Source organism: Mesitornis unicolor, unplaced genomic scaffold (genome assembly GCF_000695765.1).
Source record: "Mesitornis unicolor isolate BGI_N332 unplaced genomic scaffold, ASM69576v1 scaffold4424, whole genome shotgun sequence".
Lineage (NCBI taxonomy): Eukaryota > Metazoa > Chordata > Aves > Mesitornithiformes > Mesitornithidae > Mesitornis > Mesitornis unicolor.
Genome location: NW_010181982.1, coordinates 91,236 through 117,758, shown reverse-complemented (window position 1 = coordinate 117,758; position 26,523 = coordinate 91,236). Strand labels below are relative to the sequence as shown.

Sequence of the window (26,523 nt, the reverse complement as noted above, 5' to 3'; positions counted from 1 at the left end):
CCAGACCACCACTGTTCTATCCGACACTCCCAATTTGATACAAATTAGGATATTTTTCTCCCAATGTCTGCTTAAAAAGAGAGAAGCTGCTCCACTCGCCCTCCCTTAACAACAGCCCTGGGGACTGCTCACAGGATGCTTGTACCTGCAGGGCGCCAGGTGTTTGTGTGGGCAGTCGCCACGGCAAAGGCTGCGGACGGTTGAATAAGTCAATGAATACTACTGCTTTACTTTGAGCCCCTGAATACCCGTTTACCTCTCTGTCTCTTGTTTTTCAGGCCGGACGCAAAGAAAGAAGCGATGCACTGAACTCTGCAATTGATAAAATGACCAAAAAGACCAGAGACTTGCGTAGACAGGTAATTTATATATAAAGTTAATACTTGTTGATACAAACGAGTGCATTTCTGCATGTTTGCCCTCTTGGAAATATGTTGTTTGGTTTCTAGTGGACAGTGGGCTTGCTTGCTTGTATTTAGTGAATTAAAAGCTAGGTTTAAAAACATCCAGTGCCTGGTTCACAGGGAAGCATGGGGTAGAAATGTAACCCCCTGTTAATTGTGTAATAAAGATGTTGGATTCTTAATCATCCCTGTGGCAGGAGACGTTTAAAAACAACCAAAACCAAAACAAACCGAGCAAACAAAACCCGAAACAAACCCCTCACATGTGGTACATTGTGAACATAAGCAGATATGTTTTGTAATTCTGATGGTGTTCGTCTCGGAGAGCCTGTTTTCTTTGAGGACTGTATTTATGTAACAGCAACCTTTTGTCCGTTTCATTTTTAAAGCAATATGTTCCCCTTTTCAAGTAGATACGAATATGGATCGAGTTTGTTGAAAAAATAGTTCTATTCTACTAGAAAAATAAAATAGTTAAATCACCATTTTGTTTAATCAGCTGAGGGAAAGCAGCAAATTTACTCAGACTAAACCAATATGAGCTGCTGAATCAATATTTGTGGCCAAACTGGTGACTTGCACTTACATAACTAATCCAGTTTTTTACGGAGATTTAATTTAAATTGAAGGAAAAAAGTGTATATGTAGACAAGACAGCGCAGGGAAAGCCTTGGTTACACACAGGAGAAAGAATCAATGACAAAACACTTTAAGCTTTACGTATTAATACCGTAAAAGGAAAAGAGCCGTGGAACACTAGTGAAAAATAACTCTTCTTTTATGTGTGTTTTAGCTCCGCAAAGCTGTTATGGACCATGTATCAGACTCTTTTCTGGAAACAAATGTTCCGCTTTTAGTATTGATTGAAGCTGCCAAGAATGGGAACGAGAAGGAAGTTAAAGAATATGCCCAGGTTTTCCGTGAACACGCCAACAAACTGATTGAGGTATGATGGTGCAAAGTAAAATGAAGTTATCCCTAGTTAAATTAAGGCAAGATTAGGCAAAACACATTTTTCAATTCTGTTGAAACAGATAGTAAATTCTGTAATACATTTGCTTTTAAAATTTTATTTTAGTGAATTTTAATACGATATTGTATTCAAATAAATAAAATTTGAATAACTACAAAGGTAAGCTTATCAAAAAGCAGCAGCAGCTACCGTGACGTAGCCCATGTAGTTTTAGCTGTTATACCATGCGAATACGTGACACTGTTCCCTTTACTTGATTTGTTAATTGGAGATGGTGATATGGGTTAAGGGAGACTCTAGCATGACTGTCCTGCTGTACAATTTGACCCATTGCTTGAAGCCTGGAGGTTTTTTCTTCTCAGTAAAATACCAGTGAATATCAACAGGCCTTTTATATGAAGACCTTTAGAATGAAAACCTGCTTGCATGTGTGTAAAGAACAAACCAGGGACCAGCAAAAAACTCACAATAACAACAACTGATCCCTGCCACCTTTTTCTCGTAAGACCCAAAGGCTCTCCAACTGATGCTATTCAAGACTAAAGCTAAGCTGTGGGGAGAGCAGCTTAAAACAGGACAGACCTGTCTTAACTAAAATGCGTTAAAGGTCATTAGTCTACCGTTAAAGGTAATAGTTTTCCAACAAGTAGTGCCTTTACAAGGAGCAGTGTGAGTTCATACCCTGTATTCATGGATACATCTTGGTGACTGTGTCCTCTTACCATTGTCTTTGTGGGAGAGTTTTGTGCCTGTTGGTGCTAAATGCCAAGGAGCACACATCAATAGGTACCACTGAAGAAATGCTGCTAGGAATAAACTTCAAAAACTCCTCCTGTGCACTTTGGTGTGGTTTGAGGCATCAGCTGGCTCGTGGAGCTCCCTGAGCAGCTACCTGGGAACAGTCAGATACTGGTTAATGTGTTTTTGCTCTCTTAGTATCACTGCGTTTGATAATTGAGTCCACGTGTCCCATAGGTTCATCGGGAATACTTTCACACGACTTGTCAGATTTAAATTGCTCGAGAATAAGACTTACTGAACATCGGTAAAAGTAGTTTCTGAGTCTTGTTCAATATATTTTTCTCACTTTTTTTTAAAACCTTATGGGTGCTTCAGTGCAGTGAGGAACTGGGGTGCATCAGGCTAGCCCAGCTCCTCAGAGTTGCTGTCTGAGCAGTGCAAATCCTTAATTCTTTGAAGGTATCCATTCTTCACTTTTGGCCTGCCGCGTTTCACTGTAAATGCCGTCTCATATAGTTTCAAAGTTCTTTTACTCTAAACTTTAAGTAATGTTGTTCCACAGAACAGCAGGCAGAAGGCAGTGCTGCTGAGCCCTGCCTTGGCAGCACGATACGGCCATTCCATGTGCGGTAGCGGGAACACTTTGAAGCAGATTTGTCTAAAGCCTCCTCCTTTGTGTTGCAAGCCTAATTTATGTAGAAAATTATTTTTGGGGTTTGTTTACAGGAGAAGTTGACTGGCATAACAGTAGCAGTGCCTATTCTGCCATAGTTCTGCCGCCTCTTTGGTGGATGTGTGGTGTCCACACGCGGGGTTTGTTGGCATAACTACGAAGGAGTAATTGCACTGCTCTGTCCACGAGCTTCCCTCCCACCCTTGCTAGGTGAGCCCTTACTCCCTGCTCCTTCAGAAAACGTGTGCTGTCTGAAAATCAATGGGTGGCTGTCCTGAGCGGTTTTTACTGACCTTACCTTGTGTGCAAAATGCCAAGCTGCAAATGAGTTTTACAGAACCTCTGTTCAGTCACACAGTCTTGTCTTTCAAGAAAGACTATTCCCCTTAAAGTATGCATTCAACAATATTTCTGACTGGCATCAAAAGGTTCTGCTAAAGTTATTTGCTGCTGCAACAACTTTTTGGAGGCTTGCTTATTGCTTTTGCTGTCTAAAATGTAACTGTGGCTATAGAATAGCATGATCTAGGTGGCTTATAAACCTCTTCCATGAATGTAGATGGATTAATATATACGCTTAGCTTCGACAGAAAAGGAATAGTAGTCCTGCAGAGCCCTTGTCTTGAGGGGATAGAGAGCCACTGCGGAGTCATATGCGATGTCACATTTACTGTGAAGGAAGACAGGTTGGGGTGGGTTGCACTAAGAGCATCTCGGTGTGTCTCTGCCAGAATGGAGAAGGATGTTTGCAAGTTCCCGTATGATTCTGCTCTTGGGCAGAAAACTCGACTGCAGGTATCTGAGGAGACAGTGAAAGATCGTGTAAGAGCAGAACAGAAGATGTTCCACTTGGTGAGATGAGAAGTGATTGCTTCCACCTGTTTTCAGTGGAAGATAAGTGTGCCAGGGAGTTTATCCTAACTACCCTCAGAATTGCTGCTGAGTGACTCAAGACATCAAATGTGACAAAACAGCTGCAGCACAGAGTGGAGCTGTGTTGTGTATCACGCCGTGATTGACAGGCTTCTGTTGTTTAGATGTGGAGGAGAACGTGTCTTTGCCTTTAATGCTAAGGATGAGAAGAAACGCACAGAAGAGACTTCTCTGTACTAGGTAACTCGACAGATCCCCATCCGAATTTGTGAGAAGTTTTACACCTTGGATTTAGTACCCCTTTGTCCTGTGACCTGGAGCAGTCAGTGCTGCTCTCCTGTTGAACTGGTCGCTACAGGGGACTGTGAGAGACTGTTTTTTTCTTTCTTCTTCCCCCTTTTTTGACACTGAACTCTTGCAGGTGTTGGCTACACGGGAGGAGTTACAGTGCTGGGTGAGCATGGGGAGATCTTGCTCTTGCAGTGCAGAGGTGTTTATGGGCCCTCCAAGTAGCTATAAGGGGGTGCAAGCACGTGATTTGAGTAGTTTTATTTTGAAATGTTCCCTTCTTGACAGCAGAGCACCGTGTCTGCTTTCTGGTTCCAAAAGTCCAGGCAGCCAAATTTGACCAAAAGCTGCAATAACCACAGAAGTCTGATTTGCTTGCTGAGTCTGTATCTTCTAGAGAAACCACACCAAAGCCATTTCCCAAGGGGCATCCATCTAATTTGTTTCTGACGTAGTAAAATGCTAACACACCCTTATGCTGCCTTTTGAAAACTGAGAAACAGTAAAATAGTAAAATGAGACTGGTCTCAGTTGAATAATACATTTCAAAGATAGCTTTCAAAATCGCTCTGTGCTAACAGCCCATTAACTAGCTAGCACGCTGCCTGAATTTTGAAGGAGTTTAATTCAGGGATTGAGAAGCCAGTTGAAATACGGCACACAGGAGTAACTGAAGAGACAGCATTTTGGGAACCAGTGTAAGAAAAACTTAAATTCGCTTGTGAACTGGGCAAGTCCTCCTCGCATACAGAGTGTACAGTACTTACTTGCGTTCCAGTGGTTTTTACGATGCTGTGTAAAGGAGCCGTGGCTCTCCAACCTGTACCTTTGCTCTTGAGAAAAGACAGCTCGGCATTGGCATCCTTAGATTTAGTGCTCCTCCTTGGGAGAAGCTGGACTGTCCTGCAACCTGGTGCTCAGTTTTCATGATGTCACTTAGCACCACGCTGACTTTTTGTTTGTCCCGGTCTTTGAAGTGTGCTCACGCACAAGTGGACTTTGTAGCGCTCCTGGTAGTCCCTGCAGTGCCACTTCTGGCTACGTTCTGAAAAGTGGAAAAGCCATGAGTGCTAAGAAACTTTTGCTACACTATTGAACACTTTAGAAAAAAAAAATAGGTTGACTATTTGTCACTGTTTTATACTGTGTTGTTTTAATGGAAAAGTTTTTCAGACCTTTAAGAAATTAGGTTGTTAAAAGGTAGGTGAGGACAGAGTCCAGGTTAAAAGCTTCCAGTAGCTGTTGGCTTTCTGAAGAAGACTCTGGCAAGGGAGAGTTTGTGATTTCTTAAAAGCAGAGGATAACCTTACCTTATTCTGGAAGTCAGTACCCCTGTATCAAATGTTTTCTCTCAACTTAAATTTTATTTTTAAGTCTTTTTGTTGGAGAAACTTCATTAAGACCTAGGAGGTGAACGCTTTCAGTGTTATTTCTTAAGCATCAACTATTTTTTCTAATTGCTTTAATTTCTCTGAAAAGACTGCTCTGTGCCTTTTTTTAATGCACTGGGTTGTATCTTGCATATGGAGAGATGATTTTCTCATCTTTAGTGAAAACCCATGAACAGATGCAGACTGCAAATTTATTTGCTTGGAAAGAATCACATTTGGGCACTTGCGCCTCCTTAAGCTATCCGTAGCCTCTCGCACTGACATTTCCCCCTTCCGTTGCCCTCACTGTCTAGCCCAGTGTCCTGGAGTAATTCCCCAGACCTCAGTCTAAAAATACCACTGTCCAAAAGTCCAGACCTCGCACGCTTGCAGCACTTTTATTGCCGTTTATCTCGATTTGCCCATGCTTGTAGCCTGTATGTTCTTCAGAGAGCCTAACAGCTGCGGTTTTCTTACATGTGAAAAGATTTTTTTAAAAAAGTAAAATCTGAAGTGAGTAAAACACAGCCTGGGTTTACAGTAACAGCTAGCTTTTGGATTTCAGACACAGCAGAGGTTTAGAAAAACTTGCCTGTCCTCTGTTCATGAGATGTTACTTAGCTGGGCGTAGCTTGTTACTGTTCTGATAAAGGTAAGTATTTAGTGCACCTTTTACATTTATTAAAAACAAAGCATGAAGTGGAATTAGCCAGCAGGTCTAGAAATAAATCTGCTCTCACAAGATCATCCCTTGTGTGTCCATTAGTCACCTGTTTTTCAGAGTTGAAACAAAGTTTATAAAACTATCATCTTTGTAGGTGTGGGAGTGGACGGGCTTTGCTCATTCTTTAAATATTCTTTCTTCATGTTTGCCACCAAAGGTGTGTATCTTTCAGAGAGAGATGATGTATTTTGGGTAAAAATATCAGACAAGCATAGTGCTTGATGCTCAGATCAAACACTGACTTGAAAAGCTTTTGTAAACCTCTCGGTACATTAATCTCTCAAAACCCAGCCTTTTCCAGGCTAGGGTCATTATCAGTCATTAGCATGGTGTCTGAGTACCTATTTTTCTTGTTCAGTAAGATAATTTACATGGGGAAAAGTATCTGTAAACTCAAGTTTGTCCCTTACTTGGTTTTATTTTGAAGCTAATTGTGTGCTACAAGAGAAATGTCCTTGTGCTATGGTCTGCAGAAGAGAGGCGGAGATAGTCCAACACTATCCCCTTGTTTGATAGAACAAGGGGAAACGGCACCAAGCTGTGCCAAGGGAGGTTCAGGTTAGAGCTAAGGAGGAAGTTCTTTACTGAGAGGGTCGTCAGAAGCTGGAACAGACTGCCCAGGGAGGTGGTGGAGTCACCATCCCTGGATGTATTTAAAGAGCGGGTAGACGAGGTACTTAGGGATATGGTTTAGGGGGTAGACAGGAGCGGTTGGACGTGATGATCTCAGAGGGCTTTTCCAACCAAGCGATTCTGTGATTTATTTTTTTTTTAACACGAGAGTAATTTTCCATTTTAAGATGGAGAACAATGTCTCTTCCAAAGAACAAGCATGTTTCCCTTAATTTGTCTGTAGATAACCTTGGCAGCAGTTTGAAACAAAAGTCTTCACTAAATGTCCAGTATAACTCTAATGTGCCCTCTAAAGTCTGACACTCTTCAAGAACTGATGCACTTTCCTTCTAAGTTCATTTTCTTAGTCAACTAATTCATAAATAAATTAAGTGCTACTTGTAGAACATGCTTTCCTTACATTCATAATCAGTAAAGTAGGAAAGCCTCATTAGAAAAAGTTCTTCCATTTTCCAGCAAAACTGCATAATCAAATTTAATTGATCATACATAAATAAAGGCAAGTGACCTTTTAATAGGATAACTCTTGTTCCTGTAGGATTTTTGTTTTGTGGCTAATCTTCTAATGCTACACCAAATTATGTATGAAAGGCTTCATAGAATGCAAGTACAGATGAAAAATCATGTAGGAAGAGGAGTAAGAGACTTCAGGATAATCTTTCTATCCAGATTTCATTGAAAGTACACGTGGGAGAAGCAAGGGAATCTGTAATCTGACAGTGGAACTGCTGGGAGAGGTGAAGCGATTGAAGATCAGTTAAGTAGCTTTTTGGGTGCAGCTTTTATAGATGCAGCATAGATGTTTCAATTCTTGCTGTATAACTAAAGGCCTCAATGCATGTCTGGATTTTCATCATCTCAGTCATTAGTGATATTGGAATATTAGTCATGTAGTGTCATCAAGGAGTTGCCTGAAGTCTGTGTTGAGCTCCTTCCTCTATTTTGTTGCCTTCTTCAAGAACACGATGTACTTATAATTACCATTAAACTAGCCATGAACAGTTTTCTGAATCGCCAAAAAGCGGTTTATATAGCTAATAATAGGCACCAAGTTGGAAGCCTTTAGTAAGATCGTAAGGCAGCATGCTCTGAGAGATAAGCAAAATGAGATAGGAAAGAACTATGATTTCCACTTTGATAAACAGAGGCTTTTTTGGGCAAGGGCAATTATTCAGGTGCTATCCAAATATCGCTCCTAGAAACACACTTATTTTAAAGAAAAACATTGGTGTTGCTAAGAAGCATCTAAGATGAGGATTCTCTTGGAAAGTTTTAGCTTAAGATCAGATCTATGTCACATACCAGCGGTGCAATTTCTGTCATGGTAGCTCAGATCGACTTGTGTAACTAATGTGTTTTGTGCTTATAACAACATTTTATCACTTTAGCTTGTTTGTCTGAGGAAGGAATAGTTCCTGTGCCAATAGTTACATCTGCTGCTACAGCTGCATCTAGGAGGGGCACGGTGCCCACATAGCACACTGCTATTCCTTTACCAGCTCTGCTCTCTTAAAGCAGGGAAAGGATAATCTAGCAGTCTGGGAATGAAGGTATTCGTGTGCTGCGAGTGCTTTACTGCCGCGGCCATGTTTGATGCTGTAGATGTATTCATTCCCTTCAAACACCTCTTCCCCCTCTTTGATTAAAATCCCTTCTTGTTGGCATGAGAGAGAAGTGCTCTGTCCCTTCAGCCCTTGCTGCTCTGTGAAGGGAGCCCAGTTTGCTTTGCCCTGATGCACAAACTCTGGTTTTGCCCGACTGTGTGAAAAATTCCCCTTCTTTAGGAAACCTTGACAGCACGGGAGGTTGTACTTTCCTGGAGAAAGAGTTTGCTCCAGGTATGGAAGGAGCTCACCAGCGTGGAACAGAGCTTTCGTGGGATGACTATACCAGGAATGGCACCAGGTAGCTGGAGACGGCTCGTTTAGGTTGAGAGCCAAATGCAAGGCTGTGTTCTTTAACTGAATTTCTAGACACACAGGCCCAGTTTGAAAGGTGAAAGTTTCGAGTTTTTATACAAAAACAAAGGTGGTTACCCATGAAAATATTAAGGAGTTGCCTCAGTATTATAGGGAGCAGAAAGAGCACGGTGGATTGTTTCTGGTCTCCTTCTTTCAATCAGTCACCAACCTGTTGTACCCTGAAACCCCCATTTCTCATTGTCTAAAACGTTTGAATCAAACATGAAACATTTTGCTTGCCAGGTTTGTTCCCTCTAGCCAAAATCCCCCTCCATGTGTTTATAACCAGACTCAAAATTAAAATTGCTCTCATCTTCTGTGTGAGGTTGCAGAGCTGTGGAAACAGCACTTATCTCAGTTGTAGTCCGTCGTTCCCCTCAGTGCTTTAACGTCTGGAGGTTTTTTTTGTGTGTGTGTGACTTCTTTAATTTAAAGACTTGCTGTTTTAAGTTGATACATTGGGATTCTGTTGCCCACAAGAAGATCTTGCAAGGTATTTTCTGTGGAGCTGCAGCTGCTTGCAACTACCTTAAGTCATATAAAATCAGAGTGACTCCTGGTAACTTGCTGCAGAGTCCCTGTGGACTTGAACCAAATTCCTCCTGCCATCCCTCCACGCATTAAAGAAGTGAGACTGTTTTGCATAATTTGTAATTAGCTGTGCCTCTGCAAAACAAGTGAGTTTATAGGATTATAGCTATCATCCAGGCTTCTCCCTCCTGCAGTATCTATTAGAATGGACGTTAAAATGCTCATTTTCATCTTGAATATTGTAGTGTATGAGTGAATTAATAAATGTGTGGACTTATTGAATAACAAAAGGTTTTTCTTGAGGGGTGAAAATTACTTAATTGACACATCTCTTCTGAGAGTCCTCCTTTGCCACTTAGTTTTGCCAGAACAGTTGTTTCTGCAGATAAATGAATTTCATGGGCTTTGACCATCATGACGTGAATCTGGACTGTTTGTTTTCTTCTTACAGGGGAGGAAGAAATCAGATGTGCTGTATTTGAGTTCTATGAGAATATCAGATACCTTTTTCTGTAGCAGGTCCTCAAGAGGAAAATGTTGAATGGCTGCCTGTCCATTCTTTTTTTGTTAATGAGTGATTTTAAGCTGCTTGAAAGTAGGAATTTGCATTACCAGAGATATTGTAAAATGAAAAGTAAAAAATAGAACAAGAAGCTGAAGTTTTGAAGTTTAATCAGAAATTAAAATGCTACCAACACCTTTGAAAAGTTTTATTTCCATGTTGTTGAAATTCCCAAAGTACCTGTGTATAAATGAGTATGGTTCTGTTATTCTGGTGTAAGGGTTTGTGAGCATCAGTTATGTGAGGACACTGGTTACTGTTAAATTGAAAAGTTAAGGTTTTCAATTGTAAGACCATCTGAAAACTTTACTTTTGCAATGCTGCTGTTACAACTGCAGTTTCAAATGAGAGTGGTCAGGCTCTTAGAATTCAATTAGTTTATGTTTGTGTCTCGTGTAGCGATGTATAATCCTTACTGATAACAACGCTGTGTGGCAGAGGCAAGTCTGACAGTTTTAAATTATGCAACAGAAACACATGACACAGCCTTCTTTGGCTTACACCGCTGCTGGATGGTTGTGTCCAGCACCCATTTAGGAGAGCTTTGTGTAGTTGACTTTCTGAAGAAGCTGTCCTAAACACATGGCCTGTAAACAAGGAGGAAAAACCTGGTGTTACTTCTCTGAAGTCAATCCAGGCACACAAAACAAAGGCTTCAATACCAACTTTGTGTCAGCCTTTGAAATCCTTGAAAAGGAAGAGGTAATGTTAGAGATTACAGTTCCTTTTTCCTCTTGCATTTTTGTGTCTCTTACTGAAAAAGCAGTTTGTCAATCCTTTAATAAATAGTTCCGTGTAAATTAGCTCCTCTACCTAAGCTAGAATGACAGTGCAAAGAGAAAGTTTAACAAGTACAAAGCTGTAGCAATATTTCTCATTTCTTTTCAGCAATCTAATTTAAGAAGCTTAGTGATGACCCCAAGTTTGTGTAGTTCAGGCTGCTGTAGTCTCTGAATTGCTGGAAGACATGGCTCTTAGTCATTATCTGAACAAATTTCAAGTTACAAAAATATAAATATCCAAAGTGTGTTTCAGGTGGCAAAGGTTAGAAGTGCCTGTTGTCAGAGAAGGCAGTTGCCTACAACGGCTGACAACACATACAGAGGCTGACAAATTTGCACTAGTGGAGGAAAAACGGCTTTAGAAAGATCAAGATTTTTCCTGATTTAAAATTAGTAAATTCTATACAAAGTAACTAGAATTTGAGATGGACTCGCTCTGTGACAGATGGCACAATAATTTTTTTGATATTGGAATTAGCTATTCCTGTTAATAACGTAGTCCCGACTGCCCCTTTGCACTGAGGTGGTGCCTTCCTCTAGAAGGACCCAGGTAAGTCAAACCTGTTCCAAAGGCGTCTTCTCATCTAGCAGTACTCTGGTGTCGTCGTTAATACAAATCTGATTTGAGTTCCATAAACTGATCTGTGCTTGAAACCCACTTTCCGGCTCAGTTCGTCCAGCTTTGAGTTCTCCTTGGCACCGGTCCATCAGCTCGGTTTGTAGAAATGGCTGCGTCTGTGCACTTCTCGCGAACGCTCGGAGCATTTGTCACTGGGGTAAATTTAAGCTCATTCATCTAAACAGCAGCAGCTGCTTTGGGTCCATCCTGCCTTTTGGGATACGCAGCGACGACTCGGGGACATGGCTGTATATGCTGTGAACTATAAACGCCTTGATACTGCATCCAAAAAAAGCTTTAAAATAGGTCTGGCGGTGCTGCGAGAGGTATCTCTGAACCGCGTCACTCCAGCTTCTCTGCTCTGCCTTCGTTCCCAGTGTATTTGTAACTTCTTTCAAGAGATTGCTCGTTATGGCTGATTACATTATTTGCAATTTTTTTTGTCTCCTTTGATTCCTGTGCCAGTAATGCTTATGTAAAGGAGCTTGATGATATTGAATGGTAAGAATGAACAAATGCAGCAGGAATTCAATTGCTATTTTGCTCTCAAGCACAAGTGTTCTTTCTAAATCAAGTCTGACCACTTACTGTGTCAGTCAGCTACGTTGTTGGAGACACAGAGAAACCATTTCATTTACATTTGATTTAAGGGGAGCTTTCGTTTCCTTGAGGTGCTCCGTTTTATCTGAACGTTTTAGGGATGTATAAGATTTCCAAGCATGCCCTAAAACAAATTTGGCTGTAGTTGATCTTTCTCTGCTTCAAAATCCTGTGTGTTGTGTGTACTGTCGAACCTGTGTACCACCAGCAGTACCCCATGCTCTCTACAGCCAGGAGTTTGAAGTTACTTGTCAAATACCACACAGGAGTTATTGTTGATGGATGCTTTCAGATACTTTTAAAAGTTAATTTTTTTAAGCATACAGCCATCCACCTCTGCTGGTACATGCAACTTTAGAGTTCATGCTACAGAGCACCTGATAGCTAAGGACAATTTAAAATACCTCATTGTAATGTCATTTACTACTTGATTAATTAGTTGGCACAGCACTTCTTAAATTCTGAATTCAAAGAGGTTTGTGAGTGTTTTCCAATAGTTAGAAAGAGTCTGCGCATGGGTGCAGTGATGGCTCTGAATTTAGGGCCATGCCCACAGCACTCTGAAGTCTTCTCTGCTGCTGCCACATCCCTGCTTCGCTCTGATGTTCAGCAAATAGTTTACTGGGGATTTTGTGTGCTAATCTGGCAGGGAATCTAATCTGCCAAAGCGAATGGCTTTCTTTTGGACAAGCGTGCTGAAATGAAGTGTTGAGCTTTGGAGACGCAGCAGTAGGATGGGATGTGGCAGCCAACAGTTGGATTGTCTTAAACTGCCAAAGACCCTCAGTCAGGAAAGCACACACGCTTCTTTCATAGAGGTTGGCAGTCCCGGTCAGGCAGTTTCTAAAGAAGAATTGCCATCAGTGAGGTATTCAGGAGAAAAATGACTGCTCAAAAATGACTCTGCAAAAAAAGCAAAATTTCATCGTACCATGGTGGGGACACTCAATTATAAACTTCTTTGCCTCTCTGTATTCAGACAGAGCAGGGTTTCTCTGCGCTTGATTCATCACTCTTGGCTTGAGAGACAGCACAACATCTCCAGATATTGGAGAGGCTGATTTTGTAGTGCTTCAATGTCGCTTTTATTCAGCCCCTACTCAATAGAGCTTTGTGTTCTTCTCGCTCCTAGAGATTGTAACTGCTGCTGCGGAGGCAGAAACGATGTGAAAATATGGACCATAAAAAATATTGGCAAACTGGTGTTTCTCAAAAATATGACCTGTGCTTAAAACAACAGCAAAAGCTTTATTTGACTTTTAAATCGTGGCATCTTATTGTCTTATTTTTTGGACCTCTAAACAAAAGCATAATATACTACAGCTCGCTGTGAACTAGGGATTTAAGGCATGGCAAATCTGCAGGAAAGAAAACAAAGTTCAAAATGAAATCCCTTTCTGATAAGGCATTATCGAGAGCACAGCTGTTTGGTGGTAGTGCCGAGCTGAGCTGGAGACTGTAGCAAATGTGGCAACAGAAAGGAGGGAGAAAAGAGCCTTGGCTAAACTGAGTGCAAGCTGCACGACTTTGCAATGAACTGAAGACTTACTGTACCTCCACCTCTTAATGTGGAGGTCTTGTCTGCAAAGACTACTGGAAAAGAAAGCTGAGGAGTAGGGCACTAATATTGCTGAAAGCTGGCAGAGGTTGCTATGTCTTGTTGATGCGGCACAGCCTTTCTCTCAACTTCAGTTTGTTTTTGTCAAAATATGTGCTGTTGCATCTGTTTACTTTTTCGTTCAGTGTTGGAAACATCCCTCTGTTCTTGACAGCATATGGTATTGCAGTCTTTCTAACTCAGTTTGGGGCTGGAGAGGGGAAGAGGCTGTGCGCTTTGCAATGGGAAGTCCCTTGTTGGTCTCCAGAGTGATGGACTGATGAAAACCACTGTTCATGTGTGTCGGCACACGGGTGATGGTTTGTGGGACAGTGGTGTCTTCTGCAAGGCAACATCTGTTATAAGGGAATGGCTTGGGGAGGGGGAAAAGCACACAGTATAGCTGCAGATGCTGTAAAGTGACTAGTATACAAATGAACAGCATAGTTTAATTCAAGGGACAGTGGAGTTTTCTCAGCTTGTAGAGAAATGTATATGGAGAAATCGGATTCACTGGTGTTACCGAGCATCTGCTGGCTTGTGATGATGCTTTTACAGCACATTTACTGGGGGTTTTTGCAGGTTGCTGTGTCTCTAAAAGGACAGTACTTGGTGTTCATCTTGGTTCACTTTGTGCTATTTTTACAGCTTTCCGTGTTCAAATGGCTCAGAATAACATGCTTGTCATTCACCTGTCAACTAAGAAATGTAACTTACTTCAGACTTCCTTCCCCTGAGAGTAGCTCCGATACGAGGAATATATTCAATTACCAAAAAATTCTGTGCTGTCCCCTTCCTGTGTGCTTTTAAAAGGCAGGTGTTTATAAAAGGTCCTCTGTTTCAAGATGACCTAGTTAAAGATGCTGCTGTGCGGCAGGTCAAGGTTTTTGGAATAAAGTTTTTAGCACGCTATTCAAATTTTGGAGAACTGTGGAATGATCTTCAAGATCACCTGTACCAGCAAATGTTTATATTCAGTGAATTGTGACACAAATGGAGGGCTGGAGGAACACCTGCCTGATACTGCAGTCTTGGACTGGATGAGAAGCACATCAGGTAGTTTAAACCAACACATCCAAATACCTGTTCCTCTGACTTTGCAACTCCGGCATAACAGCTTGAGCTTTGCAACGCCACTGCACTGCCCATGGAGTTGAATTGCTTGATGAGTCTCCAAACTTGCACTGACACACAGTAGGATGTAGAAATTTTTCAAAAAAAAAAGGGAGCATCCCTGCACTTATGGACATCGTGATACTTAATCCTCAGATGCATGGGAGCTGGGCTGTTTGTGGGGTTTTTTTAAGTTGTGTGCTTGCTGCTGTCTCACTTGAGCGGGCTTTTTAACTGTAACTTCGAGTGCTGCCAGTGATGCTCTTGTATGTTTTCCTGGAAAAAACTTAAGTGAATCAGTGGTAACAGTTGTCTGTCGTGTTTGACTATGATCTTATGATCTGATGTGTTGGGATTTTGTGGCTGGAGAAGGAACAGATGTCATTAGTGGATTCAGAATTTGTTAGAACGGAATGAATGTGGATGCTTTGTATTTCATGATGGGATCCTAGTCACTGCTGGGGGCACGTAAAAAGTTTCCTAAGAGAGAAATAAAATCCAATTCTAACAGTTGTGTTTTGTTTTCTCCCATCTCTGCCTCAGGTTGCCAACTTGGCCTGTTCCATCTCGAACAATGAAGAAGGTGTAAAACTGGTTCGCATGTCAGCCAGCCAGCTTGAAGCCCTGTGTCCACAGGTAATGAAAAGTGTAAGAACATAAGACATACCCTAAAAAGTTGGGCAACTGGTCCTACTTAGTACATGTTCTGGCCTCATAGTGTCAGTCTATGGACTTGCTGCAGAACTTGACCCTTTCCTTAATAAGTGTAGAAAATGAAATGCAGCATAGGCATCAAGATTGAGAAAATTTAAATACACTACAAAGTAATTAGTGTTACAAATGGGTCTTTTTTAACATAATAGCTCTAATTTCATTTGGCCAGGGTATTACAGTAACCTACAAGACAGTAAGCCAGTGAAGCTTCAGTGGTTTACTGTGCACATTCATAGAGTCATTTAGGTTGGAAAAGACCTTTAAGACCATTGAGGCCAACTGTTAACATAACGCTGCCAAATGAACCACTAAGCCATATCCCTGAAGCACCACATCTACCTGTCTTTTAAATCTCTCCAGGGATGGTGAGTCCACCACTTGCTTGGGCAAACCTGTTCCAATGCTTAGTAACCCTTCTGGAGAAGAAAACATTCCTAATATCCAATCTAAACCTTCCTTGGTGCAACTTGATGTCATTTCCTCTCATCCTGTCACTTGTGAGAAAAGACCGACCCCCACCTCACTACACCCTCCTTTCAGGTAGTTGTAGAGGGTGATATAGTTTCCCCTCAGCCTCTTCTTCTGCAGGCTCAACAACCCCAGTTCCCTCTGCTGCTCCTCATAAGACTGGTGCTCTGGACCCTTCACCAGCTTTGTTACCTTTCTCTGGACATGCTTCAGCCTCTCAATGTCCTTCCTGTAGTGAGGGGCCCTGTATTTGAGGTGGAGCCTCACTAGCACCAAGTACAGGGGAAGGATCACTTCCCTACTCCTGCTGGTCACACTGTTCCTGAGGCAGGCCGGGATGCTGTTGGCCTTCTTGGCCACCTGGGCACACTGCTGGCTCATGTTCAGTCAGCTGTCAACCAACACCCCCTTATTGCAAAAAGATGTCTTCTGAAGGTGCTACCACTGCTCCTGTGCATGCTGTAAGATGAATTATAGGTATCTTATATTGCATTTTACCTGAGTAGAATATAAATGTGCCAAAAAATATATTCTCAATACAGTAGGATCAGAGGAAGCTGGCTTTGCGTGAGGAGTTTGAACCTGACTGAGACTACCTTTTAATTAGTAACTTTTGAATGGAAACGAGGAAACTAAGTTTACTTAAGCACTAGACTATCTTCTTCCATTTTGACAGCCTTGATGTTTTAAATGTCAACAACCAGGTACTTGGATGAACCCCTGAAGACTGCAGTGCACTGTCAAGTCTTGTAATTTACATTTTTTTAAAGCAAGAGAAAATCCAGATCTAAAACATACAAAATAGCTGTTGTTGGTAGTGAGGAGCTAATGGAAAGCACGTGCTCGAGAAATTGGTCAGATGGCTTTTTATGAAAATAAGGTGTATTGTCTCAGGATTATTTGGAATCTATTCACGTTTTCCCATACCTATATATATGTGTGTGCATCTTGATCCTTTAAAACCAGTTGAAAGGAAGAGAGATACGTACATCTGTGCCCACCTCAGCAGGAGGGGAATTTTGAGGAAATAGATGACAGTAGTGTGAAGAGCAGGACTATTTTACCTTCTTTATTACTTTTAAGTAACAGTGCTATTAATTGGGTGCAGATAGGCACCTGAAAATAAAACAATCTAGGAGGCCTAATGTCATCCTGGAGTGGGCTTCTGTGGTTCCCACTGCTGGGTCAGACCCCAGGGCCGATGCATCAGCTGCCTTGGCTCTGCACTTCTTCGCCTCCCCCATCTGGGGCAAGTGGTGTGTGTGGCTTGTGGAAACCAAAGGTCAATTTTTGCAGTTGGAATAAAACATGTGGAAGAAAAAGCTTTTAAAATTACGTCTTATCTGGTATAAGGGCTTGCTCTTTCCTAAAGTAACCAACTAGGCTGGATGTAACTTCAGTTTTCTCCAAGAATGAGTGTCTGATGCATGTCGTTCTACACAAATGATGATGCTTTTGAAAATAATAATCTTAAAATTAGGTTTTCTTGGAATCTAAATGTTTCTGGTATTTGTCCAAGTCAGTGGGGGTGTTTTTACCCTCTCCATTGCTGAAATTGTGTGTATTTCAAACTCCTCTATCTTTGCTTTTCCAGCAGCTGCCACTTTTAAACACCATGATAGTCAACATGAAATAATGAACAAAATACAGTCGATAGTCACTAACCTGTAGTCACATCTACTGAAGTGCAGTTGTTAACCTTTAACTTCAGGGATTATGGATAATACATTTAACACGCATTGGAAGCTTTGATTATCTATAAATGGAAAAGGGCTGTAACTGATGGATTTTGGCTTTACAAAGCTCACATCTGAACTTCCAAGGCTGCAGTTCAGATGCTCCACTGCACAGTCTTGCTTTAATTTCAGGGTCATCACCAAGAGATTAGTAAATGACACTATAGATGTTCATAGCACTTGAAAGAGTGCTTTTATATTACATTACATGTTCTCTGGTTGATTCTTTAATGCTCTAAGAGTATTTCAACATGTTGTGAATCCTGAGAGGTAACCGGGGCATTTGTCTAAACCGTTTTACAAATGGTATCTTCATTTTCTCCTAACAGTACAGAAGTTTGCCTTAAACCAATCTAAGCAATGCAGCACAATGTTGTCCTCCTCAACTGTGTTACTAAACAGTCCCCAAACTTTGATTAGTCTGTGTAATCTCTAAATGCTGCTAGATATAAAGAACAGCATAGTGGGGTTTTGTTTCCTTTTCTAGACAGTTACCTGTTTATTTTTCAGTTTATTCCTGATGAGATTTGCAGATGCTTCTTGAATCCTTTTAGGTGGCTATGCTGAACAAATGTGTGAATTAGGCATAAAATACAGGTTTAACCCAACATTATCAACTGATTTTGGGTTTTTTTTTGCTTAGATGGTATTTTCAGGAAGATGCTGGATTCAGAATGAGTCAAGTCAATCAGTAATGACAATAGACTCTGAAGCTCAGGTGAATGTATCAATATCACACATAAATGTGATGTATGAAATTTAATTCAAGGTATTGCTGTGCTTGAAAAGATGAAACTGAAATTTAATACATTTGAGTAAGTCCCCAGGTAACCTCTTAAATAGCTTAGCTGAGTAGTAGCCATTCTGGGAGTAGGGAACTCCTGGTTAAAGAATGATTTCTGCAGAAATCAATCTGTGGAGTTAATTATAAAAGCTGTATCTCAAATAGAGCAGTTATTCGGTCCCTTGCCATAACTCGCCTTTTTGAGCCAGCAGCAGGAGTAAGGAACATGCAATACTTCAAACTTGAAAGTTTTGTCGGTATGGACAAGAAGTCATTCATTGCCGACGTCACCTACGGATTCAGATGTTCCCAGGTCTGAAGTTTGATCATTTGAGGAAAAAGGAGAAAATTTTTCAGCCGAGAAGTCTCTACGAAAGCAAGCAGTTAAATTTGTTTAGTGTGGCTATGTTACTGGAAATCAGCTCTTCCTCACAAGTAACTTTATCCTTCCTGTTTGAGAGTCCCCAGCCAATTAATGTAGAAATTAATATGAAGTTGAAGACTTAATGTGGTATTTAGAGCTTCCCTTTGATGGTGTAGAAGGAACTGTTAGGAAGAGCTGTGCGTGCTCGGTAGTAGCCAGCAGGGTGGCTTGTGCTAGGCTGGGTTTATAGGGGAGAAATAAGGTGACATTAGGGTGTCGCTGGTGTTTTCTTCATGAAGCCTTGACTTAAAAGCCTGCCTGATTTTTTTAAATTTTTTTTTTTTGAGGGTCTGTATTTCTGAAAATCTGTCTATCAAAGTGAAACGGCTTTGTCCAGCATCTCGCCCGAGTCACCTGCAGTCCTGCAGCCTCATAGCTTGCTAGGTGGTGGGGGAAACAGGCCCACCTATGATGGGCTAAAATGAAGGAACAGATGTCCACAATCACTAGAGTTAAATGTTTAAATGAAAAAAATGTTTAAGATGTCTTTCATAATGGAAATGAAAAAGTACTGCTGTGAAATGCTTGAAATCATTGCCTGTACCTCCATTTCCCTAGCAGAGTGCTGGGGGAAATTTTCTTTGCCTTCTGCCAGACGCAGCTTGCCAACGGTAAATTAGTGAAAGATTTTGTTTATCTTGACTCAAAAACCTGGATCCTTGCTTGTTACTCTGGCTTCTGAGTTCTGTTTCCAAGAAGTACTTGCTTTGGGAGCCTGCAAAAGCTGTTTTGTAACAGCATTTTGAATTAAAGATGTCTGAGAAGAGAGCTTAACCATAGGAGTGTTTCTGATCATACAAGCTGTAGGTGTTTAGAAAGCAACAGTGAAAATGCCCCAGTACAGCTCTTGAAAGGAAAGAGTATTGCTCCAGCCTTTTGATGTGACAGTCTGCTGTCACTTGCAGCTGCTTTTACCAGCTATATGTTGACTTTCTTTTCTTTAAAGCCTCTGTGAAGTTCATCTCTAGACTTCGAACCAAATTGCAGTCAGGCTAGTTTTAGAAAATAATTATGGATTAGAATTTCCATCAGGTTGAGTGTTTGCTTCTGCCAGCAAAAGCTGGAGCCCATTGCCCTGGAGACTGATTCTGCTCTGGGAAGCAGATTGCAGGAGCAGTGTGGACTTGCACCTCCCTGGTGTGGACACACAAGACAGGGCTCGCTCTGAGCTGGTGCTGGTTGCCCTTGTGTGCTGTCCAAATGGCTCGTTCTCCTCAGAAACCCTGGGAGGGCACCAGCAGTGTCTCTGCCTGTCCTTTCCACGCGCCCTCCATACCCACCTTAGCACAGAGAGCGCGTTTGGCATAGCTCCCCGTCCCCTGCACAGTCAAGTGAGTGGTGCCCATTAAATAGACTCCAGATAATTCTTGATTGAATTACATTTTTTATGCAAATAAATTGGCTCTTCTGATATTAACATCTTGTTTTAATAATTGCTGTTCCACATCCTTACATTCCAATTTTGAAATGCTTGAAAAGCAATTTGCTGCTTATAGATTTCTGATGAGGCAGATGGTTACATATGCTCATCACACCTACTAACACAGATAAACAAAATACCACAACATAAGGAATCCCATGTAGAGGTTCCAAGTAGCATGAAAACTTTTGTTTAGAAGTTGCGTCATCTTAAAGAAACAAAAAATCCCCTCCAATCCAGCCCCTCAAATCAGCCAAACCCAAACGTGACCTGCAGGTTTTCTCCTCTCCTCCTTGAGTCCCTGACTGCTGACAGTTCCCTGGTGGCTGTTGGAGAAGGAGAGAACTTCATTTTCCTTGCAGTAAAGACTTAATAGCGAACAATTGTCCCCTTTTTTCTTCTCTTTGAAAGACTGTCAGATTTTTCGAAGGTACTAACTAGCAGATCTGTCTCCAGACTGTTTAATTGCAGGTGCTTGAAGCATTTTATTGGCATTGAGTAGAAATACTTAGAGAAATAAAACTTAACACTTGGGTTGTAGTCTTGTATTATGCAGGCTTGCTGTGAAGAAGAGCCAGCACAGGACAGGAGTGGCCATCAAAAGAGCAATATTAGAAACTCAAGCAGTTACTGATACATAAAAGGAATCAAAGATAGAAGAAAGGGATTAAATTCTGTAGAAATAGGTATACGAGTGTGTAAGGATCCTGTGTTTTAATCACAGGCACAGTATGATCTGTGGAGTACAGTAGCAAAACACCTTCCAGAAAAGACACAAGGACCCTGAAGATGAAGCAGCACAAATGGACACCACAACAAATGGCACCCAAATTCTCGCAGCTTCTAGATTGACTGGTACTAGAATGTTGGTCTTCAGCTACGAAAGAAGATGCTTTTTCCAGATACAGGAGAGTTGATAGGATAATTATCCACACACAATATGTGAATAGTAAATACTTTGACAGTAGCATGTGCTGAACTAGAAAAGGTCATGTTATTCCAGTAAAAGTGTGTATCTCTGGGCCATTAACAGCATTGTAACAAGAGGAGTAAATATCTCGGCAGAGATGTCTGCAGTCGCTCTCTGTGTGACTTGCAGGAAAGGAAAGTACTTAAAGTACCTTTTATACATTGCAGCAAAGTATTGGAAATCAAAGGAAACTTTTCCTCCTCCTTTTGGTGCATCAGCCTCTGTACACTTGCCGGTCACTGCCATTATAGCTAGAGAAAGTACAAAACAATCTTCTGTATGTTTTGCTTCCAGGCATTTTGGCTCGTCAGAGTCTGCAGAGTGCTTTTTGCTGTATTGAAGTATGTAGAGGGTTAGCACGTGTAGACATGTGGATGCAAACCTGAGGTTGGATGTAACTGGAAGTGACTTAAATGTTCTGCTTATGAACCTTTTTTTCCACTCAGAGCAAAATGCAATTAGGAACAGGGAAGGAGACATGAGTAGGGTGAATGCTGGAGGTAACTTTGGCATCTGGCATATGTAAAATTAAATTATGAGCAGCTTTTTACAAACTGCCAGTAAGCAAGCTATGCTTGTTTTAATACAAAAAAAATGTGGGCATTAAAATCCACCTGGGAGAGAGGAGAGTCCTGGCTGGGCTCAGCTGGAGTGGCAGATTTAGTGTCAAGGTCATGGATTTATTTGGTGACCATTTGAAAAGCTGCAATCTGAGAATCGTGCTTTCGTGTCTGCCTTACGACTACCCCTCTGCATCGCAGGAGCACTCTGTGAGGCAGCAAAAACGTGGAGCAAATGAGGGACACTGCATGGTGCAATTACCAGTTTTGGCAGGTTGAGTAAGACACTTCTTCTGCTCAGACTTAGTTCACTGAGGTTGCTCCAAAAGGCAAAGCTCAGATCGCTACTTCTGCCTCTCGGATCTTCTTCCCAAAGCAACCTTGATCCTGCTGTCTGCTTGGTGAGTTCTCTTTCGCCCACTCCAGAATAAAACTGGTTTTCACATCCCAGTGGTTTGTCTTTTTACAAATGCAGAGTATCCCGGATTTGAAGGTCATGGTGTTACTTTCCAGCTTATTACCCTAATGCCACAAGAAAGCTGGTAAATTAAGTTTATTTAAAAACAAAGAAAACCCAAGTGAGGGAGTGTCAAACAGCTGATATTTTGGTTGTAGACAAAAAGTATGTAGTGAAGAGAGTGGAGAGGACTGGGTGTTTGTTTAAAGCTTTTGAAACTGAGAAACTCCTTGTTGTGGCACAGCAGCATCCCAAAACCAATGCTACGGGAACAAGGGCAGGTTTAAACCAGCTGCAGAAAGAACAGTCTCCTGTAAAGAGCAAAGTCCCTATCAAAGAGACTGAGGCAAAAAGTAAGAAGTGCTTGTAGCCATTGAAATAGTTATGTGGCTTCCAGACATTGCGTGCCCTAAGACTGTGAACACCACAGACGGGGATTGCAATGCAAAATAAGTAGGTTATAGTTGTCTTCTCCCAAGTGCTGTTTCTTCCTTTGGTTGTGCCAGCCAAGTGTTCAAACCTGTTCTTTTTAGGAAATAAGTAGGTTATAGTTGTCTTCTCCCAAGTGATGTTTCTTCCTTTGGTTGTGCCAGTCAAGTGTTCAAACCTGTTCTTTTTAGGAGCACCACACGTGTAAGAGCTCTCTGCTAGCCTCTATCGGTCTTTCAAATCAGGTGCTATAAAGGTGAGGCTGGAAGCCATCCTAAATTAAGCCTAAAATAATTCATTCTGGGTGACCCAGTCGCTTTAATTTACCCACAAGTATATCTAAGGTTAAGGTGTTTTCTGTCCTGGAATAGCTGTGGTTTTTAAGAGAGCTTCTGGGCAAAGTGGCTGCAGTCTTGTAACTCAGGGAGAAGTCACTCTTCAGGGAAACTTGGAAAGTCCTGCCCTGCAAAGGTATAAATCTGCAAATTCAGTCTGACATCTTTAGTTTCAATAGTGGAAAATAATTTTAAAAACCCCAACAAATCAAAAACAAACCGGTTCTTCCCATGCAAGACATGAGAAGAGGAGTTGGGGTACAGACTGAGACATCAATTGCAAGTATTTTGAATCCCCAGCTCCCCGCTCTTGGGGCATGCCTTGCCAAGTCCTGGCTGCTGCCGTGGGAAGCTGTGAGGCGGAGGAGAGCGACTCCAAGTAACTCCCTGTAACCACGTTATCGAGCGTTGGGCTGTCTGACTTGAACATCGCAATTGCTACATGAAACAAAGCACCGATAAAAATAGTGTGTTTTCTTGCCATGCTTCATTTCCTTCTGGATAGTCTCAAAATGTCCCTGTTTGATTCTTTTCTTTGTATGACTTCAGTGAGTCACTGTGATCACAGTGCTCTGGCAGCATTTGGAAAAGCTCTGAAATACAGAATATTTCCTTGAAATTGCCAAATGTTTTACATGGAAGCAACTATATTTCAGGTAGTCTGGCTGTGTTCTTCCCATTTTTTTGAACTATTTATAAAAGATATCTCCTTCCTGTAAGAGGTACTCATATTTTAAATTAATTACCCAATGCTTCATGTTTTTTGGAGAAACAGTGGTGTCCTTTAATCAGTCCCTTTCCCCTCCCCACCCAAGTGTTCATTTTTAGATAATAGGGGAATCATGGTCCTGTTACATACACAGACTATTTAAGATCCAGCATTCCTGTCCTTTTCCAAATCTGTCTAAGCATCTGATGGAAAAGAAATCAGTACTGGATACCAAGCATCTTCTAAGAGCGTATTGACTCAAATAGGTAATTTGCAGGGTTTTGTCAGGAATCCCTGGGACATTACCCCGGGCAGACGTGAGACGTGTCCAGGATAACTTGCCTACATAGATGCAAAGCTGTACGTGTTCGGCAGAGTGAAGGATCTGACCTCCCCTGCTGAAATGGGATGTTGGAGCCACTTTACACATGGAGATAGAGTATGTGCTACAAAACACGACTGTTGAGCTGCATCTGCTCTCTTGAATTTCTTCCTGAGTGCACACCCTGTGTGGGTTTCCTAAACTGTAGTTTTGTCTGTAGTTCCACACTGACACTTGATAGCCTTCAGTTTCCCCACCGGGTTGTCCTCATCTCTAGCACTGCTGGCTGCATTCTGAGTGCAAGATGTGTCTGCTTGTAAGGGAGATCTTATGCGCTTACATGGCCATTTTTAAAAATATGCTTGCTTATAATGTACAAAAAAATGTCCTTTTTTTCAGTTGGACGAGCTGCCTGTTGGGAGGATGATGGTGCAGCTTGTGCCTCCCGCATTTGGATTTGGTGATGATGCCCTGTTGGAATTTCTTGAGTGCTTGCGGAGCCCTCTATCTATGACAGCTCTTCCATTACGAGTGAAGAGTTGCTTAACGTGGGCATCTGGGGTTGGACGTGTGTTGTTGACAAAGATTAATTGTTCAGACAGCTGCTGCTGTCCAGACATAAATCAGACAAATACACAGGCCATATGTTCCTTCGGCATTAATGCTGACCTGTCTCAGTGCTTAAAGGATGTTTTCATATCTGATACTAGCCAAGGTAGCTAGAATAGAGAAACTGTCCTGAACCCTTGGCATCACCACCTTCTTCGTGTCAGTAGTTACGGTCACTTGCGGGATAAAAGCCCAGAGCGGATTTGTGGAGCGTTGTCTGGTTTGCCCAGTTTGTATCTAGGACACTTGTTATTGGAATTTATCTTCATAAAGCTTTGGATATCTAGATTTTAGTTGATAGATGGACAGTTCATTACATCAGTCAGACTAGGGCAAGAAATGGTGTTGGCTGGAGTTAGGAAGCAGGGCTTTTGAGCAGGAGAGGACCCCGTGTTCTTCATGAGGGACAGGGGCACTGTTGTTATTGCAGGGTTCAAAGGTGTTTCACCCCCACCCCCCCCACCCAGGTCTCTTGAAAAGATTGCAGCTAATTCCAAATTGTTTCTCACATCTGTGTTAGCAAACCCATCGAGCTCCTTTTGATTTGTGACCTGAACTGGCAGCCTTCATCTCCAGAGGCAGGAAGGTAGCGTGGGGAGCAGTGCAGCTTTTCTGTGGATTTTCCTCAGTCACTGCTAATTTCTAGCATCCCTCGGGTGAATCAGCCTCCTTCTCCTGCCTGATTCATTCAGTGCCTTCCTGATATGTTTGACATCACCATCATTTCCATGTTTAGTGAGTTATATATTTTTTAAAATGCTTTGTGACAATTTTAAATGAAGCAGGTAGAGAAAGTACATTTTGGAAAACCAGGAACATCTGGTGCTTGTGTGTTTTGTTCGGCAACTTCGTGAAATTAATACGGTCCTAAAGTAGAGAAGAAAAATTACACATTGAACTTATAAGTTAATTACTTCTAGCTCTTGGGTGCTTGAAAACAAGGTTAGGATCGTCTCTCATGCCTGGCATGTTTCCAGGTCATTCTGCTGGAGCATGGTGCGGCAAGAGCAGGAGCAGGCTTTTCAGATGGCTTCCTTCCCCCATCCAGAGAGGCTTTTCTTGGTCTAACTGACCAGTTAGTTGACACAGCATAAACTTTGTTACTTAGCAGTGTGTGTAGCATTTGCACTGCTTAGAAAAACAAGGATCTGGGGTAAATGACAGTCTTGGAGTTAGAAGAAAATTAGTACTATCAAATAGTACCCTCTCCTCCTGTTCCCTGGCTGATCTAGATCTTCCACAGCCATAACAGAGATCTTAAGGTACTGAAAGAATTACTGGCAGGGTACAGAGTAAAGCTTTAAGAAAAAGAAAACAAATACAAAATTTTTCTTCAGATTTATATATTGTTTCTACTTCAGAATGTGTAAGATTAATCCTTTTTTGACCTTTTTTTCTCAGGTTCTGGCAAGTAGCTTAGAAAATGCAATGTCCAGTACCCCAAATGTCATCCTGTCTAAAATATTTAACAACACAACTTGCACTCAGGAAGCAACACCTTTTTAACGTGAGCTGTTAAAGGAAGGTGAAGCTAGCCCGTGTGAATACTTGCCAAGTGTTTTTGCTTGGCATACCTAACCATAATAAATGTGGAAGCAGGTATGAGTTGGATGTGAAAGGAACAGAATAAACACTTTTGTGTTTAAACATCAGGTTCCTGAAAATTTATTAAACTTGCTTTGTTTGCTGTTGAGTTCATTGTGTAAATATATGGAAACTTAATTGTTTCGTTAAGGGTATGTTAAAAACCCAGAAGTGTTTTACAGGTCATTAACGCTGCACTGGCTCTGGCTGCTAAGCCCCAAAGCAAGCTGGCACAGGAAAACATGGATCTCTTCAAAGAGCAGTGGGAGAAGCAAGTCCGCGTGCTGACAGATGCTGTCGATGACATCACTTCCATCGATGACTTCCTGGCTGTATCAGGTAACCAGGGTTCGATCTCAGAAGCAATCACTTTCGTAACTGAGCTCATTCGTGGAAACGGGTGGTTTCTACACATGTTCTGGTGTCTTCTGGGCTTGTTGGAAGCGATGGCGACGGTATGTGTCACTTGCCAAGCATCATCTTCTGCCGTGCGAGGTGTGAAAACAAAGCAGGTGGTTTTGGCACCAGGAGAAGAGGTATTTTTATAGCGTGAAAATG

General features: G+C 41.7%; 1 protein-coding gene across 1 annotated transcript in view; it reads left to right on the top strand.

Moving 5' to 3' along the window:
• Nucleotides 1–284: 284 nt before the first annotated feature.
• The window catches only part of CTNNA1 (catenin (cadherin-associated protein), alpha 1, 102kDa), a 47,316-nt gene continuing 21,077 nt past the window's right edge, over nt 285–26,523 (top strand). The window contains exons 1-4 of the mRNA XM_010183604.1: nt 285–359; nt 1,198–1,350; nt 14,988–15,080; nt 26,148–26,304. Of these exons, the coding sequence (XP_010181906.1) occupies nt 327–359; nt 1,198–1,350; nt 14,988–15,080; nt 26,148–26,304 (436 nt within the window). The 5' untranslated portion in view covers nt 285–326. The remainder of the gene's footprint in view (nt 360–1,197; nt 1,351–14,987; nt 15,081–26,147; nt 26,305–26,523) is intronic.